The sequence below is a fragment of the Zingiber officinale genome, chromosome 9B (genome assembly GCF_018446385.1).
Source record: "Zingiber officinale cultivar Zhangliang chromosome 9B, Zo_v1.1, whole genome shotgun sequence".
In the NCBI taxonomy this organism is placed as follows: Eukaryota; Viridiplantae; Streptophyta; class Magnoliopsida; order Zingiberales; family Zingiberaceae; genus Zingiber; species Zingiber officinale.
The window spans coordinates 114,050,960-114,070,246 of record NC_056003.1 but is presented as its reverse complement, the minus strand read 5'-3'; the positions used below and the strand labels follow the sequence as shown (position 1 = coordinate 114,070,246).

The 19,287-nt window shown below is 36.9% G+C and overlaps 2 protein-coding genes across 3 annotated transcripts; one reads left to right on the top strand and one right to left on the bottom strand.

Annotated features, from left to right (window-relative positions):
• Window positions 1-4,104: 4,104 nt before the first annotated feature.
• Window positions 4,105-8,585, bottom strand: LOC122022292 (probable serine/threonine-protein kinase At1g54610). 2 transcript variants are annotated; one of them, XM_042580249.1, is made up of 7 exons: window positions 8,154-8,583; window positions 7,750-8,043; window positions 6,554-6,871; window positions 6,094-6,312; window positions 5,580-5,680; window positions 5,376-5,493; window positions 4,105-4,727 (listed from the first exon to the last, which is right to left on the bottom strand). In XM_042580249.1, the coding sequence occupies exons 1-7, from the start codon at window positions 8,439-8,441 to the stop codon at window positions 4,413-4,415; spliced, it is 1,653 nt and encodes a 550-aa protein (XP_042436183.1). In that variant the 5' UTR covers window positions 8,442-8,583; the 3' UTR covers window positions 4,105-4,412. The 2 variants fall into 2 exon arrangements, with proteins under 2 accessions (XP_042436183.1, XP_042436184.1); XM_042580250.1 differs by lacking the exon at window positions 6,554-6,871 and having other exon boundaries at window positions 8,154-8,585.
• Window positions 8,586-14,467: 5,882 nt separating this feature from the next.
• Window positions 14,468-15,275, top strand: LOC122022280 (zinc finger protein GIS3-like). Its single transcript, XM_042580237.1, has one exon. The coding sequence runs from the start codon at window positions 14,505-14,507 to the stop codon at window positions 14,955-14,957; it is 453 nt and encodes a 150-aa protein (XP_042436171.1). The 5' UTR covers window positions 14,468-14,504; the 3' UTR covers window positions 14,958-15,275.
• The last annotated feature ends 4,012 nt before the right edge of the window (window positions 15,276-19,287 follow it).

The window sequence follows — 19,287 nt, the reverse complement described above, 5'->3', positions numbered from 1 at the left end:
GTTGAGCTCAACTAAGGTGTTGTAAAGTGTTTACGATATAGCGTATAGCTCAAGTGGGAAATTGAAGGATTAAGTCTCCATTTGATGGACTAATACGATATTAACAACACACATGACAATTGTCATTAAGGGAAAAACCTCAATTAAGTAATCTAATGCTTGATGCATGAAGGGGGTTTAAGCTAAATGAATGTGAATTTAATATGTAGATTTGTTAACCCGGTTCATTAATATTAATGAGTTGTTAATGAGTAATAAGCTTCACGTGGATGATCCATGTAGGATGAGTTGGGTGTAAAAGGAGAAGGCTAATTCATTTTGGGCATCTTGCTGAAATCTTTGGCTTTTTCTTCTTCCTTCTCTCTTCCCCATTGAGAAGGAACTTTAGTTGTTACCTGATCCTTGCAGAAAGACTTCCGTTGCATTACAAGAATCTCTCTGGTGACAAGTAAGGGATATAATGGATCTTGCAATTGATTCAGGTTTGCCTTCGGATTACTATATTGTATTGATTTCAATTGTGTCTTAAATAAGATGTTAGCTGGATCCATAGATCATGTAGTTTGTTTTTGATGTATCACAATGCTTTCATGGTACATTACTATAATTAATGTGTGTTGTTGTTGTTTTCTTCCCCAATGAGTTTAGGTGATCATTGATAGTTTGCAGCATCACAGAATCTTCCTTCCATCCACATTAGCATATTTGCCATTTAATCAATGAATCAGAAGTAGATTCTATAGGATCATTGTGATAATGGCTCGAACTGGCTAGAGGGGAATACGTTAAACAAAGAAATCTTTATAAAAGATATAAAAATATCAAATTTGTCAGTAGTCGTAATATGCTTGTGTGGGAATTCAATCAACCATTTTAAAATTTATATTTTACGTGGATTGGAGCACTACTCCTATTCCACAATAATTCATATAGAAAAAGAGACTATGACTCTATTTTCCTACCTCTAGTCAATTAGTAACTATTAGGATCTATTTTATAATAACTTGGAAAAAAAACTCCTTCCAACCTTTAACCATTTGACAGTTGACTATAAATTGATCTTATAATTTACCTCTCTTCATATAACCTGAGGATGAGTTGTGAGGGGCGTTAGGGTGAGCATAATCACCCAGAGTGAGGATGATAACACTTTGACGTGAAATTAGATATCTATTCTCTTGTAAAATCAAATACAAAAATAAACACAATAAAAAAAATACAAGTGTTAGCAAGTGATTTACCAGGTTTAGACGCCAAGTTTTTACACAGTTTATGGAGTTCTAGGCCCTTCAAAAAATTCACTATACTTTTAAGGTCCTTAAAAGAGGTGGAGAAAACTCCTATAAAACCATTTTCAAGAAGTATATAAAGTAATGATGAAGTAACTAAGCATATAAAAATATATTAAGACTTAGAGGTACAATCCTTAAGTCCTAAGCATATTAAACTATAATGTTTTTTAAAAAACTGAATTCTTTGTGAAGCTGTCGAATGATCATAGAATTATGACTTCCTAATTCTTGTCAATATTCGAGCTCCCTTTGCATCTCTATTTAGAGTCTCTTTATGTTTAGATAAAATTCATCCAACTATTCTATCTAATATTATTAGTCTACTCAATTAATCTACTAATCAACTAAAATTTAGATAAAAAAAGATTATTATTTCCTCACCGTTGTCTCCAGACGAATGTTCATCCATCCCATCGACTCAAATCCATCCCAATCGACTCAAAGCTTCATCAATCAATTTCTTTAGATAAAATCTTCAAACAATTTTATTTTTCAAATTTAAAAAGTAAATCAACTTATTGCCCAATCTTTTAAGCCTGCATAGAAAGATTCTATTCGCAACTAATTTAGTGTTAATTGACTTTGATTTAGCACAACAATAGATTGAAGCTTCGACTACAACCCCAACATACATTGTTTCTTGGTCAAATCCTATGCCCAGGTAAGTATCTATCTAAATCTCAAAGTATAAGTTACTCAACTCTTGCAATTCACTTAGTTTGCCATCCTAATTTGGCTTTGCTTCTAACTCTCGGATGCGCGGAGCCATCAACTCATTTAATTTGTCGTCCTTCACTTCCTTCCTATGTAGTTTGTCTCCTTCTAGCCTTCCATCAATGTTACCACCTCGATGTTCCTCATCCTATGATTCCTTAGATGTCTTATTCCATCCTGCTTCAATCTCCAAGAGACTTTGAGCCACTAGTCCAACTATGCTCCTACACATTTTATGCACACACAAGAAATACAAAAAAACTAACTTAAATGCTTTACCAACATATCAAAATAATATAGTTGAACATGATCACTTAGGATATATTGCACTAATAGAAACAACCTCCAGTTAACCAATTGGGCATAAGTAGTTATTACACAGCCAACAAGTAATTGGACGGTCGATTGGAAAAACTATCCAGTTGAGTGAATTTGGAGCTAGAACAAAAATATTTTATTTTTTGAACCCTTGTATTTAGTCAACTAAAGCTTACCTTCAATCAATTGAATCTACTTAGAGATCTCAACTTCACTTGGCTTACACCCTTGTAGGTCTACTTAAAGCTCATATCAAGCTTAACTATTGACTGCGAGCTGCAACCAAGAAATTGTTGCTCCTTTGTTAATGACTTTCTACAGGTCACTGGTAGTCTAGGCCTCTTCTTAGCAATAAATATCATCCTTGATGATGCTTCTTAAATGTGCAAATCTAAAGATTACATCATACGTAATCTCTTACGGCTCATATAGTTTCTAGGCCTTCAACCTCGCATCATCTCATGCATTGCCAAAGACTCAAACCTCTAGGTTTTCAACCTCATTGACGTCATGTGAGACCATCAGTCTCTCAAATACAATAAGCCCTCCAGCTTACTCCAATGTAACACCTTTTTTTGTTCTCTACAAACTCCATCTCTTGTCAGAATGCCCTAGAGTATGCCACGTTATGAATTTTGAGTCACTTAGATCTTACACATCTTGCGTTGATCACCTACAAACTCACCTTATAGATTGTCAAACTATTGAACCATGACATGAATGTGGGGACTCTGAGATGTGGCTAAAGGGGAGGTGAATAGACGCTTGTCTTTTCTTTTCGTGTTTGCCTACAATTTAGTACATAGCAGAAATACAAAAGACAAACTTAAAAACACGAGCACAAACTCATACACCAGATATATGAGGTTTCATATGTCTTAGCTCCTACTCCACGGTCTATGATCTATCAATGAATGTCCTCTAGCTTTCCTTCTTTTCGAAAATCTTTTAGAGATGGAGAAACCTCTTGCAATACTTGAGCTTACAATAATGTACAAGAGAATACAAAAGATAAGTCAAAAAGTTTACAATACAATAAAATTTAACTATACAATGAAGCGGATATTATTTGGTGGATGGTGACTTATATAGTAGATAAAGTTTCTGCCCTACAGATGATGTGGCCTATTAATAGTTATCTACACAGGTTTCTCTTCTTGGTCTACCTTTGATAATTGCATCCATGTAGATTGTGCACATCTTTCCACTCCCTTTCATAGTAGGGAGATTGTAGGGGGTAACACTCATATATGGTCCAAACTATGCTCTATTGATTGCTATACTTTAGCAGGTAGTAGCTGGTTAATATTCACACCCACATGCTAATTTTCATGCAATGCAGTTTTTAATTATATCATTACATTGCAGTGCACATGTGAAGTTTATTATCTTGCTTATTACCTTACCTTGTAATTTTCATCTTTTCTACTTTCCCTATTCAGTTAAAAGTATCTAGTACTTTGGTGCTTTGAGGACACTTTAGGTGTGTTTGGGATGTTTTATGATTTGTTCAGAGTCTTCATTTTGTGTGTTGGTTGCATCCTATTCAACGACGACCAAAGATATCGTCATGAGGCTGTTATGAGTTCTAAGTTTTGCCAATGGTTATGGAGATCCCCATTTGGAGAAAACTAGGCCTTAGATTCAAAATGCCTCGGGAAATTCAAACCAAAACCAGTTCCAAGTAATTTTACAGACCTGAATAACTGATAAACAATAACCATCAGATTTGATTTATTAAAGGACATCATACAATGATGATAATAGCTACTGCTTGTCACAAGGATGAAGAATTATACTTTTATTCTCTATAATGAAAATGTAATATTTGTAACAATCATGTTCTATGAATAAAAATTAAAAAAAAAAAACTGTACATCATGGCGCCCATCTTAGCAAGATTGCAGTATGTGCCATGCTATATTTTGTATCGTGAACTTTAATATGATGTAGGTGAGGAGGTGGAGAACTGCAGAATTTTACATGTCCTAACTTGAAGCAACCCTCAGCTACCTTGTATTATAAATGAAAGCTGGATTGATTCACATTGCAGTGAGCAATAGTTGATTCCCTCCTGCCTGTGTGTGCTCAGGTGCGTTTTCTGAAATTGCTCAATAGATAAGGAGTAAACGCTCCAAGGAGAAATCCAGGAGGAGCCATCTTATGATTTTTTCTGCTTCCATTCATCTTTCTCAAAGAACTTGTTCGGTCCGCTGAAGTTATATGCATATTACCAGCATTTTTCGATGGTGCCACCCTTGCTGATGTGAATGATTCATCCATACTGACAAAAGATTCATCGTACGACGAGTCCATGGTGATTCCAATTGCTCCATCAAGATGAGGCGGTGGGAATTTTTCAGTTATTTTTATGGCACTTGCACTAGCCATCCATCTCAGACGCTGGAGAGAAGAAACAAAGGGATAAAATTTCCAATGAGACTATAAGGAAAAAAAAGGCCTTGAGAATCAAGTTAATTGCTTATTGTTTTAAATTTTTGTCCCTTATTAGATTTAAGGGTGAATACTCTCACAATGTTGATGCAACACAAAATCAATCCGGTTAGCTTGTAGCAAATAAGTTACTGCCGGATTATCATAGAACTCAATGTTCTATGACTAGTTAACCATTGTTCTCAGTCTAATGACAGGCGTGAGATTTGTTGCACTTTGTGTGTGCCTATTCTTTTGCTTCTTCAGCAAGCTTAAATCTGTTTTCTACTATTTTTTTACTTCTACAAGTGATATGAAAACAGAATGAACAATACCATATCATCAGACTATTATCTGATGCCTAAATCCACTACTCAAAATTCACTTGCCTCTGCTAATGAATTTAAGTCCGCCTTATAGAACTTCACTGCTTAGCCCAGAAATTTTGCAAATAACAGTCACAAAAAATGGATAAATAGATTTACTCTTTAAAAAAGGGATACAACTTACGCAAGTGAATTAGGTCAACTTCGTTGCAGTCTTCATGAATAATTTGTTAAAGAGAAAGATCTACTTGACTCAAGCTTAATAAGCAAAAGAATTTTGCAGAATACTCACATCAAGTTCTGCTTGCACCTTAGCAATGGCTATTGGAGCTCCTGGTCCTCGGTATTTTTTATCATGCAATTGGATTCTGTATTTGGATTTACCATCTTTTGTATTGATATTTTGTTGCCTGTTCATAAAATTTTAACAGAAAAATATATGTAAAATTTTTGGTCCATAAAGTTGATTAATACGTGGAAAGGAGAATAACATCACCTTTTATGTCTGCTTTTCCTCTGATGCATATCCATTTCTTTGCTTGGGGGATACTGTTGTAAACTAGATGGACCACATGCATAGGGTTTTGTTTTGAAGAACTGCAAGTCAAAGGCCACAGGGTAATTACAATGAAATGTGCTCTATCGTTCTCTATTGAAATAATTGTCCTAAAAATCCATTGAAAATGGTGCATAACTTTAATCATTTTATCAATTGTCATGTTAGTAAATTGGCACTCCCTAGATATAACGATTAATATAGTTTATTAACTGAGTTTGTCATTGCTCATAGGCTTTTCAGTTAGTTTGGCTGGTAAAAAGATCATTTGGCAAATATTTCACTTTCCGTACTTGCAAGTCATATGAGGAATTGATTTTTTGATGTTCTATGTCTTTATTCCAGGGATGCTGGCTCTGATTAATTATAGTTTCACAGAAATTTTGTACATGTGGCTACTGAGATTTCATATCTAATAAAGCAAATGGAAAGAAGTGAAGATGCAGGCATTAACATCACTGTTGAGGACAGAAGTTGCAGTTCCTCTCTCAAGCGGATCAAGTGAAAGAAGCTTGTCAAGAAGAGCCACTGCAGAAGGTGAAAGATCTGAAAATGTTTCCCATAAACAACGCTCATAAGATCTAAAAGAAGATTTCTGCTGCAAGTTTAGTCTCTCAAAATAGCCTTCTGATGGGGTTCCACATAACTTAAAGATGCGGTGCAATTGCTCCACCTACATAAGCCACAGAAAATATGTTTTAAACTGATTGCAGATGATATGGATATGAGCTCCAAGAAACAAGCTTGGCAGATAATTCATGACTTTATCCTAAAAACATTAAAGTTAATTCTGTATCTACAGTTAAGCTGCAGGAAAAGAAATCGGACCAAAAAGACCAATAGAAGATAATATAATAATGTGTGCCACATTTAATTTCTTATTATATTATTTTCTAATGAAAATGAGAGAAAACCTCAGTTCTTGCAGGGAGTATTGGTTTCCCAGTAAGAAGCTCTGCCAAAATGCAACCAGCACTCCACAGGTCTACACCAAAACCATAATGAGTTGCACCTAGAAGCAACTCTGGAGGCCGGTACCACAAGGTTACAACTCTGTTTGTCATTGGCTTTACCTTGTTATGATCATAAGAAATGGCTAGTCCAAAATCCGCAATCTTAAGAATTCCTTCTTTGGTAAGTAACAAATTTGAACATTTCAGATCACGGTGCAAGACACCTCGGCTATGACAATGCTCAAGCCCGGAGAATAGTTGCTCCATATAGAATTTGACCTGTCATCTAGGTAAAGGTTAAGAAACTGCAAGGGAGTTTATGATGAGTAAATTCAAAAACGAAACTAAAATTAACAATTGCGCTCATTTTAGTAGATTACTCCTTAAAAGATAAATTTAGTTTCATTAAGCTCATTGGTTTGAACTGAAGCAGGCTTTTCTATAGTCAAAGTAGATAGGATCTATAGTCTTATATCTAGAAGAATCAATGGATTCCTTCACATGTCTGTTATTTTAGAAATGAATACAGATGGATTAGTAGGTTGTTAAGCTCTTAGCTTTCACATTTAAAAGAAGAAAAAAATGGCAAAGGACCATCTAACGCTCATTGTGGAAGAAGCCTAAAAGTTGAATTCAAATACTGATCTCAGCAAACAACATATTATAAGTCAATAATTTCAAGGGACTATTGCGATTAAGACTAAAACACGTGGTTTATCAAAGATGAATTCTTTACCTAACCATTAAAATCAATTCCAAGCAAGATTATTGACCTGTAAAATGGAGAATACATGCTAAATGAAATGATTAACAGAAAATCCAAACTTTAACACAAAGATCATCATCTGTTGAAATCCATACCACACTTAAACTCAAACAAACATCCTGCTATTTTGATCAAAAATTTCTCTTATCAAATGCTATCCATTCAGATGCGTTCTTAACATCAAATAAAAGCCCTATAAGATCATCAAGTGGTGAACATCAGTTTCTTATTATCGAGCCTCAATAAGATAAAAGCACCATCCTTGTAGTTTAGGTAAGGCAATTCCCGAGAGGAAGCTAGCAAAACCCTAGGAATTTTCAGTGCCCAAATCAACTATTTCTTACCGGAATAGGATCTGATAACTAGAAAGGGTTTTGAGGGCAAAACGCACCTGGGACTCACTGAAGCTGAAGCCGGGGAGAGCGGTGAGACCGGCGAGGTCGTGCTCCATGTAGTCGAAGATGAGGTAGAGAGAGGGCGAGGTGGGAACTCTTGACACAGCGAGGCCCTCGAGGCGGATGACATTGGGATGGTCGAGGCGGCGAAGCAACACGATCTCCCGCACCATGAACCCCACGCTCTCCGCCGAGTCCACGCTCTCCACCCGCACCTTCTTCAGCGCCACCACCCGCCCCGTCACCAGGTCCCTCGCCTTGTACACATTGCTGTATGTGCCCGACCCAATCTAGAAACCACCGAACGAATAAAAACAATAAAGAAAGGAAAATCGCGTTGAATTTCTTAAACTTGACAATTTGTTTCCCTAATTTTTCCTCCCGATCGAACATCGCTCACCTTCTCAATCTTTTGGAAAGAGTCGGCGCTGCGAGGCGGCCAGCCGTCGAGGGCGTCGCCGGCGGCGGCGGAGAGCCAGGCAGGCCACGCGGGAGAGTCACCAGGAGAATACGACACGAAGAGTCGGCGTGGAGGGGCAGGCGTCGGATCCGCAGGCAGATGGGTCACAAGGGAATCGGGGTTCTTCTCCGCGGTGGCTCTACTGGCGGCGGGGGTCTCGGCGGCGGCGGTTGCCGCGACGGGATGGGAAACGTCTCCGACGGTAAACTTCCCGAGGAAGCAACCCATGCGGCTCGCTGCGTCCGCATGCGGATGCCGGAGCGCACGGAGGCGGCCGAGGGCGACGCGCGGTTCCGGTCACAGCCACGTGAGGTCTGCAAGGGAGCGGGAAGCAGAACCGAATGGAATGTTCACGACCCGATTCTCTTTTGTATAATTTCCATTTCCCTTCAGTTCGAGTTTCTCGCATTTAACCTCCTTCTACTCCTTATCCACAAGAATGCCACCCAAACAATCGACGCTTCAATTCATGAAATGGCATTTCCGTTAATAACTGAGCACTTAGAGACCAAATTGGAAATTGAAGAATACCATGTAACATTAGTCCAGACCGGTACGCTTCGGTGCTGCTGCCGCATATTATTTTCTTAAAAACAAAAAGAAAAAAAAACAAGGGCAAAAATAAAAATAAAATGAATATTAGAAAAACAGGTCAAATTGGTATTGTATCAGCTATAAATCGATATCTATAATATAAATATTTTACAAAATAACCATAATTATAAGAAAGGGTTTGCAGATACTCTTCTAGAAGAACTTAATTGAGAGGCAACCAGTTTCTTAGTGGGGCATTAAAAAATGGACTACATTGGCCATGCATAGCGTACAGATGATAGTTAATTTCACCATGTTTTATTAAACGCATACAAATTAATTTGAATTATATCGATGTAGTTGGAAAATGTTTGACCTTTACCGACGCCGTGCATGATGATTCGTTCCGGTACTTGGCCGCACAGCCACTGACAGGGGGCATTTTACGCGGCTTTTCTCGACTAATTTAATAATGTTGAAGAAGGAAAACGATAAAGTGTGTAATTGACAGGGAGCTTGAATTTGAATAAAAGAATTTACCGGCCAAACATGAAAATTGACCGACAAGACTCCAAAGAGGGAGAAGAAAAATATTCTGCTGAAACAGATATTTTCTTTTGTTGACTTCTCAATAGACCAATCGACTAATTATTCAATCGATTAAAATCTAAATAATTTTTAAAAAAATTATAAAATTTTATAAGTGTTTATAATATTTATAAAACTTCATAAACACACATATTTTATCATAGATTTTATTTAATGAAAATAAGCTTTAGTTTTTAAGATTAACATAAAGTTAAAAGCTACAAAAAATATTTTTAAGTTTCACTTTCAAGTTTGGTATCATCCAAGAGTTAAAGTTCAAAATTATTTCTTAGTTTTTGAAAAAAAATTGAAATTCATTTTTTTGGATTAAAATTTTCAACTATGATCTTGAATTATATGCACATAATTTGAACAAAATGTCTTTCATGCGATTGATTGTTTTCATGATTCATTCATATATAACAAATATTCTCATTCAAAATCATCTTCCTAACATCTCACGTAAAGTCTTATGTCTATGAATCTCAATTCACTACAAATCATGTTCTTCTAAGTTGTTTGTAAGATATAATAAAATGTATAGTCCTGTTCTAGGTATTCATGTAATTATAAACTGGGTATCCTTGTTCATAAAGCACACATCAAACTCTCTTCAAGGAGGGCTAAATTAGGCTCCGAGAAGAGGCTTAGTAAACATATAAGGTTAAACTTGTATTCCACGTAGTCAAGTATTATATATATTTTTGTCACATGATCTTTATTAAAATGATGCTTTCACTTCAATATATTGTATCCTAAATGCATCATATGCTTAGTCAAATTGATGATATTCACATTATCACACAACATTTAGATATGTTTTTATAATGAGTCCATAATCCTCACGTGTATACATTATGCAAAGCAATTGTGTTATACTCAGCTTCGATTGGGAATAGTGCAATACAAAAATAGTACTTCAAACTACTTCTAACTATTTGACATCTCTATGGAGTATTTGACATGACTACCACTTTGACCCCAAATGTGAAGACTTGAGAGTTACTTTGCATATGCAGATGACTTACTATTGTTCTCTAGAGGGGATGCATCGTCAGTCACCATAATATAAGAATGCCTATCAAAGTTTAGTTAGATGGCTGGATTACAAGCCAACATCTACATGACTAGGGTGGATTGACCTACAAAGGAGGCACTGCTCACTATTACAAGCTTCCAAGAGGAGAATATGCCCTTTCGATATCTTGGGATCCCATTGGTCTCTCAAAAGCTGAAGATAGCCCACTCCACCGTCCTGATAGATTTACTAGCCAACAAAATAAAAGCTTGGCCAAGAAATACATTATCATATGCGGGGAAAGGACAATTGATTAGCTCCATCTTACAAGGGATTAAATGTGATGTCCATCCTCCCACTATCTAGTGGTATTATGGAACACATTTATAGCTTATGTCGTGGCCTAGGAGCATGTTTTCTTCTTATGTGATCAGGTTGGTCAACTTTGGGTGAGGATCAGATGGTGGCTTCACATGATGCAAGAGATGTCCACATATAAGAGAATATTGTGAGTCTTCATCCATCACTATTGAGGCACCAACAGGTTGATGTAGGCTCATCATCTTGCTATGTCAACCATGATACATCATGTCCAGCAAACGAGGAATTGTATTATGTTGGTCCCCTAGTGGCCGGCTAGAGGGGGGAGGTGAATAGCCAGAAAATACAAATCAAACTTTTCTCGACGTTTCAAACTAAATTAAGAAAGCACTTGTATAATAATAGAAAGTAAATGCATAAACTAAAAGCAGAGACAAGAGAATTTACTAGGTTTGCAATTAGAGGATTGCTAATACTACACAAATAAAGTTCACTCAAGTTTCCTTTGGGCGGAGTAGTCTCTTTACAACGCCGATATCTCATAAAAGTAGTAGAACTAGAATAGAAGTCGTTTTACAAGTGATATTCTAAACTACTAGGATCAAAGTTATATTTATAGCCTTGATTGGGGCGCCAGACGTTTGGACGTGGATAGAATTTTATCCTCTTCGCAACAGATCACTCCATATCAATTTTCGATAAAATTTCTGGTCCGAGTGCCCAGACCGTTCGGGTGCCTGGACCGTCTAGGCATTCAAACTTAGTCCAGGCGTCCGGACCAAAGTCAACCTTTGTGTTGACTTTTTGGTCTAAGATCTCGCTCTGGCTCCGCTTGGTTGGGTGATTTTAGCCATCTAGAATAGGGCTTACCCGAACTCATTTTCCACCCTTCGTGAGCAACCTTCTGCTCTGGCTTCTTGTCCCTCAGAGACGCTGCGCACCTCCTTCTCATCCGCTAGCGTACTCTTCTGCAGCATGTCGTCCCTCGGACGCACCGAACCCGTTGACTCTCTCCCGTGTTGTCCTTCTCGCTAGTTGCGTCTTTCGCTTGACTTCTTGTGCTCCTAAGTTCCCGCACACTTAGACACAGGGTATAAAAATAACAACAGAACCAAACTTAACTTAGTTGATGACATCAAAACCATCATGAGTTACTTACAATCTCTCCTTTTTTTTTGATGTGGATCAACCCAAGTTAAGTTAGGGTTAAAATAAGATATTAAATTAAAGACATTAAATGAAATGAAACAGTAAATATGTAATATTTTTAGAAAAATATACCTCTCCTTAAACTTAACTTCTAACTCTCTTGAAAAATTTATACTCGAAATTTTGATTTGGTGATTAAAAAGCAATTTTAAACAAAAAGAATTCTAAAAATTATTTTATTTATTGAAAAGTTATAAAAATTTTTATAAACGTTAATTAGACACATCGAGAGTAGTAATAAAAATTTCATAAGAAAATAACATTAATTGAAGCACTAATGATTTATTTATTATAGAAGGATGAATTTTGAAAAAAAAAATACTCAAGAATAGTTTAGAGGTTAAAAAATTCTTGAGAAATTTTCTAAGAATAGAAATGTGTATGTATATTTGTAGAAAAAATATATTTTCTAAAATTATGTATTCAAGATTTTTTTATTTTAAAAGTTAGCATTTATCTGAATAATTCAAAGAATATTTTGACTTTGCAATTTATTTTTTAAATTGAAAACTATATATAAAAAACAAGATAACGGTCCAAAAAAAAATTTTTTTTTTTGAAATTTTTCTAAAAATTAAGTCAACTTTTTCGAAAAAATCAATAACTAATTAATTTTGAACAAAAATTGTATAAAGGAATTTATTTTTACATATTAAGCAATTAAAAGGTAGATATTAAATTAAAATCTAGGAACAAAGCATTTACGACTAATACAAGAACAGAAAATAAAAAATGCTAGTACTGAAAAAGATAATTTCAACTTAATGTATAAATAAGAAGAAGTCCAAAAATATCTAAGATGATAATCACAACAAAGATGAGAGGTAATAGTAGCAATTTACAACATAAAGGAGCAACATGTTGTAAATCCGTGATTGTCATTTTCTTGTCCCCTCGGATGGGTCTAGTGGCTAACGTATGAGGTGTTGTCACAATGAGGTCCGTGGTTCGAATCTCGGCAAAGCCGAGGTAAATACCTCTTTTATGTGCTAGTCACTATTCCAAAGGCTAGTAGCCGTACGTGATTTACTTTTTTCGTGTTGATCCTGGGACGGATTGGCGGGGGCGCTGGGGGCGAGCGTATTCGCCTTTTTACCACATTGATTGCCATTTTCTTGTACAAGAAGCAAGGGATTGCCATTTTAAGATCCGTGATCTAAACCGAATCTGAAAATTGTCTAATTCAACGACATTTTCTGCAATAAAATGACAAATGTTTTTAGTTATAGTAGATATCTTTATTTACATCCAGATATCCTATTCAAAAATTTTACCTTAAATTTTAGATAAGGTAGCTAAAATTTTTTTGCATCAGCTACCCTATCGATTCCTTAAATTATGCATTTATGAATAGTATTTCTCTAAATTAATAAAGTAACTTTTTTATACTAAATTATGTATTTTGGATAAGGAAGCTGATGTGGATGGTGCAATATCTTAATTTAGTTATAGTACATATCTTTACTTAGTTATAATAATCATTTTTGTTTAATTGTAGTCGAAGCATTTGTTTAGTCATATAAGATGCACGACAAAAAAAAGAATTAGCTAGCGACATTAGGGTGCACTTGTTTAGTTATAACAAATGTTTTCGTTTTTCATTTAGTTACAATAGATGTTGTTGTCCTTAACTTGCAACAAATGTCTTTATTTTAGTAAAGAAACAAAGAAAAATTAACTAGAATACAAATGCTTATATTTGAGCTATAGTTATGTGCTGCAGTGTAAGTACAACTATTTTTTTTTTATTTTTTTAAAAAACTATATTTTAACCAAATGCCACAAAAGTATATGAATTTAAAAAGGAGTAATTATTGGTTATATCCAGTAAAGCGTGACTTGAAACCATGCAGTGTGACTTGGAACATCCCCAGGAAGATGCCTCATTGATCATCTACTCTCCTCGGTTTTTGATCCAGAACCGAAGTGATTCCAGCACTTTCATCTCAATCTTTTAGTGTACAGTGAACTTTAATTGCAATTAATTGTGGCACCAAGAGTTTATTTTTTGCAGTTGCATGCGCTTCTGTGTTCCATCCCACAATTCCCGCACTACGCGATTACATCAATCATGGCAGGCAGACAGGCAGCCAGCCAGCGAGGCAGGCAGGAGGCGAAGGCAAAGCAGACAAGCCCCGTCTACTCGCACTACGCGACGTCGCGGGCTGCCCAAAGCGTGATGGCTCGGGTCCGAACGCCCATGCACGCAACCGCCGGCCCCCTCGGAATCCAATCCGATCTGATCGAATGCACCTGAAGCAAGCCAAGCCGCCACCACCACCGCACTCTGCCCTCGTCATCGCCAGGGCACACTCGTCATCTCACGCCGACACCGCGTCGTGTGCTTCCGTCGCTGTCGCCCTTCACCCTCCGCGACTTTTGTCTTTTAGTAATTCCAATTCCCAACCGCAACAGCAGCGAGTTTAATCACACTGCATGATGATGATGCGGCGCAGGTGCTGCTTCGGGACGTTTCCGTACTTCCAAATCAAGCGAACCCTCCTCGCTTATCTCCACGTAAAACAAACCCAGCCACGCCCCCTGGCCGGTACAAGAGTAAAGTGATTAATAAGCTACCTGCTTCTGCTGCGGCGTTTTACAAGGTGGATCAAACTGACTAAATGTCGGAGCCGAACGGCGCTCGGTACTACAACTTCCTCGGCAGCGTCGACGTCCCGCCTCCGGCCTTTCGAGCCGCCCAGCGGACCTTCCCCTGCGCCTACTGCCCCCGCCGGTTCACCACCTCGCAGGCGCTCGGCGGCCACCAGAACGCCCACAAGAAGGAACGAGCGGCTGCTGCTGCTGCAGCAGCCGCCGCCGCCGCCGCAGCCCGTAAGCCTCCAGTGCCACCACCCTCCCCCGCACCCGCCGCAGCAGCTCCCGTCCAGATGTCTACGCCGCCTTCCCAACTTCCACTTCCGGCCGTGCTTCTCCACCCGGCGCTCTCTAGCAGCGTCGGAGGTGGATTCGCCTGCTTCTACGGCGCCGCCGTTGCAACCGGCGGCGCTGGGGCTGCGGACTCGTCGTCGACCGCCGGCGCCGCTTCCGACCTCGACCTCTCGCTGCACCTTTGAATCAAATCTCATAGTCAACACATACATACTAATATTTATACGGATGGATATCGAAAAAGCTTACTAGATAGCAATGCGCGCATGCGGGGAATGAATCGTCGAGCAAGGTTAGCGACTCCCTTGTGTTCTTCTTCTTATTCGTAGTTTCTTCCTCTTCTTGAGAATTACAGGAACCAGGTTAACCACTTCAACTTGATTTCTCGGCATCAAATTTGGACCAAAGTTTGAGTTTGCTTTCTCTGAATTGTTTTATTTTGTGGTTTTCATTATCTTGTGAAAAATCGGATGGCAACTGCTCAGAAAACCTCTGATTTCTTCTTTCTTCTACCAGATATGAGCTAGTACTCTGGAATTTGTTTTATTCAAATGAAAAGTGCTCCATATTTGTTCTCCGTATATTTGTCTCCCTTATATGATCCAACGACTCTTCAAGTTTATGTTTACTATATAGAAATGGTAAAACCATATTAATTAGCTGTTCCTGTGATATTTTTTACTAAATTTTCCAACCCAAAATATCGACATTCAAATGTTTTACTAATCTAGAAATAATCAGCAGGGTTTGTGCAGTTCTTAATTATTATTTTCACTTGATTTGTTTAACTATGGTTCCGAACGTTAATCATCATATTTCAAAAAAAAAAAAAAATCCTCACCGTTAAGCCATATTTATCTTAATTATAGAATACTTTTGCTCCATTAATCTTTCTATATGCAAAGCTAGAATATATTCTCAAAACAAGTATATATTTTTTATTATATACACTATATAAATATATATATTCTCAAAACAAGTATATATATTGTTTTTATTATATCTGTTTTGATAGCAAAAGGGTGAACTATGGTTCATTTGAATACTTTGTTAATTTACTTATAGTTGCTTGGTCTAGTGGTAAGCCAATTAGACACTAATAACATTCCTCAAAGTGAATTACTTGAATTTGCTATAACAATGCTCTATTGGAATGAAACAAGTTTAACCTTGTCGCTCTGATCTTGAATGAAGAATAAACTCACATCTAGTATAGTGTGGGATCTCGTGATCAAGATTGAATGTTTTCTTAATTTATATTGCAGTCACATGATGGAAGGCAATAAAGAAATCTCAGATAGAGCAATTCTATAACCATGGTGATACATGAATGATACGGGTTTCACACAGCAATTTTTCAAAAATCATAATTTTTGACTCAAGACTCTGAGAATCAAGTTCTGTCGACACTCACACATGTAGAATTTAAAGATCTACGTTTGTTATTAGGGAACTATAACCGTCAAATTTCAGACCCAAAAAGTATCGTTTGCACCCTTTTCGGAGCCTATAGACATTTTTTTATATTTTAAATATTTTTTATTTTTATGATATTTTGGATATTTTTGGTATTATTGTCTTGCAATTAGAGTATTCAATCTATATTTTGGATATTTTTATGCAAGAATAAGGCTTGGTTCATTTTCTATTGGTCCAAAATATAAGGATGCTATTTGGTGTGATGTCGTAGCGATGGATGTTTGCCATTTGTTATTCGGCAAACTATGATAGTATGCTAGAGGTGTGCATCATGATGAGTAGGGTAATAGTTATAGTTTTGTGTATGAGGAAATTAAAACAGTCAGTGGAACAACTCATACGTGCAAGCCAAGCTGCAGCCTTATTGTCTCGGGCAAAATTTGATGAGGAGCTTAGCTTCTAGAAGCATAAAAGATTATGTGTTGATGGGAAATGAAGGGTTAGAATTTAGAACTATTATAGAATATGTGACACCACTCATTGATGAATTTAGTGAACTTTATCTTGAAGACCTACCAAGTGAATTGCTTCCTTTGCGTAATATTGGAGTCTGGAGTGACACTATCAAACAGAGCACATTATAAGATAAGCCCGCGTGGGCATGAGGAGCTGAGATAACAGGTTGAATAGTTATTTGTCACATCAGAGAGAGCAGGAGCCCTTGTGTTGTATTTGCCTTTTAATACCAAAGAAGGGTGGTTCTTGGCATATGTGTGTGGCAGCAGGGTCATCAATAAAATCAATGTCAGGTATCATTTTTCATTCCTCCATTAGATGATTTGCTTGACCAGATTAGTGGATCTACAATGTATATAAAATTAGATTTGAAGAGTAAGTACTATCATATTTGTATCAAGCATAGGGATGAGTGGAAGATGACTTTTAAGACTAGAGAAGGATTGTATGAATGACTAGTGATACCTTTTGGGTTGTCCAATGCCCCTAGCACTTTCATGCGGGTGATGAATCAATTGTTACGACCATTTATTGGTAGGTTTATTGTGGTGTACTTTGATAATATTCTGATATATAGTATAACCCTTGAACAACATCTTCAACATGTGAGGGTGGTTTTTATTGTGTTGCGTAAGGAGAAGTTTTATATTGCAATAAAAAAATGTGTACTTATGGCTCCTAAGGTGTTGTTTTTGGGTTTGTGGTCTCAGGAGAAGATTTGGAAGTCGACGAATCTAAGGTACAAGAAGTGAAAGACTGACCTACATCAATGACCTTAATAGAAGAAAGGAGTCTTCATGATTTGACCTTGTTTTACATACGTTTCATTGCTTCTTTCAACACTTTCATGGCTCCTATAACATACTGCATGAATGGTGGCCAATTTGAGTGGACTGTAGAGGCATATTCGGGTTTCAAATTGATTAAAGAATGACTCACAACAATACATTAATCTTAGTGCTCTCGGATTTTTTTTTTCAACTATTAAAGTTACATACAGATGCCTCTAAAATTGGTATTAGTGCAGTACTCAGTCAGAACACTTGACCTGTAGTATTTTTAAGTTAAAAGTTATCTGGAGAAAAACTAAACTACAGTACTTATGATGTTGAGTTTTATACGATCGTGCAAGAAGTGAGACATTAGCGTCACTATTTGTTTCACAGGGGATTTATCTTGTACACGGACCATGATTCATTAAGACACCCACACAAGCAAAACAAAGTGTCACCCTGACATGCGAGGTGGATTGCTTATTTGGATCAATTCACCTATGTGGTGAGACATAAAGCAGGGATTGCTAATCGGGTCACAGATGCATTGAGTGGTAGGAGCAGCTTACTATGTGTGTTGAGGTGACAAGTTTTGAATCTTTTCGTGAGTTGCTTGCTAATTATCCTTACTTTTCTGTGATAATGCAAGAAGTAATGGTTGGGAAGAAAATATATTTCTTACTACATGATGGGTTTCTATTTAAAAGTAATCAATTATGCATTTTAGATTATAGTATTCACATGTAAATAATCAAGGAGTTGCATAGTGAGGGGCATATGGGATGAGATTGAATGTTACAGTTAGTTTAAACTTCCTATTTTTGGCATTCGCTATGGCGAGAAGTTGAGAAATGTGCAGTGGTGCAAAATTTGTCAAGTCTCTAAGGGGGAGCCACTAATGTAGGACTGTACATGCCTGTGCTAGTCCCTTCTCAACTTTGGGTTGATATTAGTATGGATTTTGTTCTAGGTTTACCACGAACCTAGAGAGGTAGTGATTCCATCTTTGTTGTCATTGATAGATTTTCTAAGATGATTCACTTTATCCCTTGCAAGAAGACTACTGATATTGTTAATGTATATAGCTCAACTATTCTTTTGAGATGTCTACCGTCTTCATGACCTTCTAATGACCATAGTGTCAGATTGGGATACTCATTTTCTTAGTCATTTTGGCACAACTTGTTGAAGATGGTCAATACACAGTTAAATTTTAGTAATGCTAATCATCCTCAAACAGATGACTAAATAGAGATTGTGAATCGGTCACTTGGAAATTTATTGTGTTTCTTAGTGGGAGATCATGTGAAGAGTTGGGATCAAAAGCTCTATCAGGCAGGCATAATTTGCTCATAACTATGCAGTGAATTATAGTACTAGTTTTAACCCATTCTAGGTGGTTTATTCGGTTCAACCTCGAGGTTCATTGGATTTGTTGTCATTGCCAAGTAAGGCGATGGTCCATGGTAAAGCTATAGATTTTATGAATAGTCTACAAGGAGTCCATAAAGTTGTTCATGAGCATCTATCTAACTCTAATTCAAGCTACAAATACACTACAGAAAAAAAGTGCTAGCACTTGGAGTTTGATGTTGAGGATTTTGTGTAGGTATTTTTAATTAAAGATTATTTTACCGTTTGGGATTATAATAAATTATCAGCCAAGAAGATTGGTCCTGTCGAGATTATTAAGAAAAGATAAATCCTAATGTATATCATTTAAAGTTGTCTAGTCATATTGGTACTGTCAATGTTTTTAATTTGAAGTGATCATGTCTGGAAGCTGAGAAGACGAACCTGCCGGTAT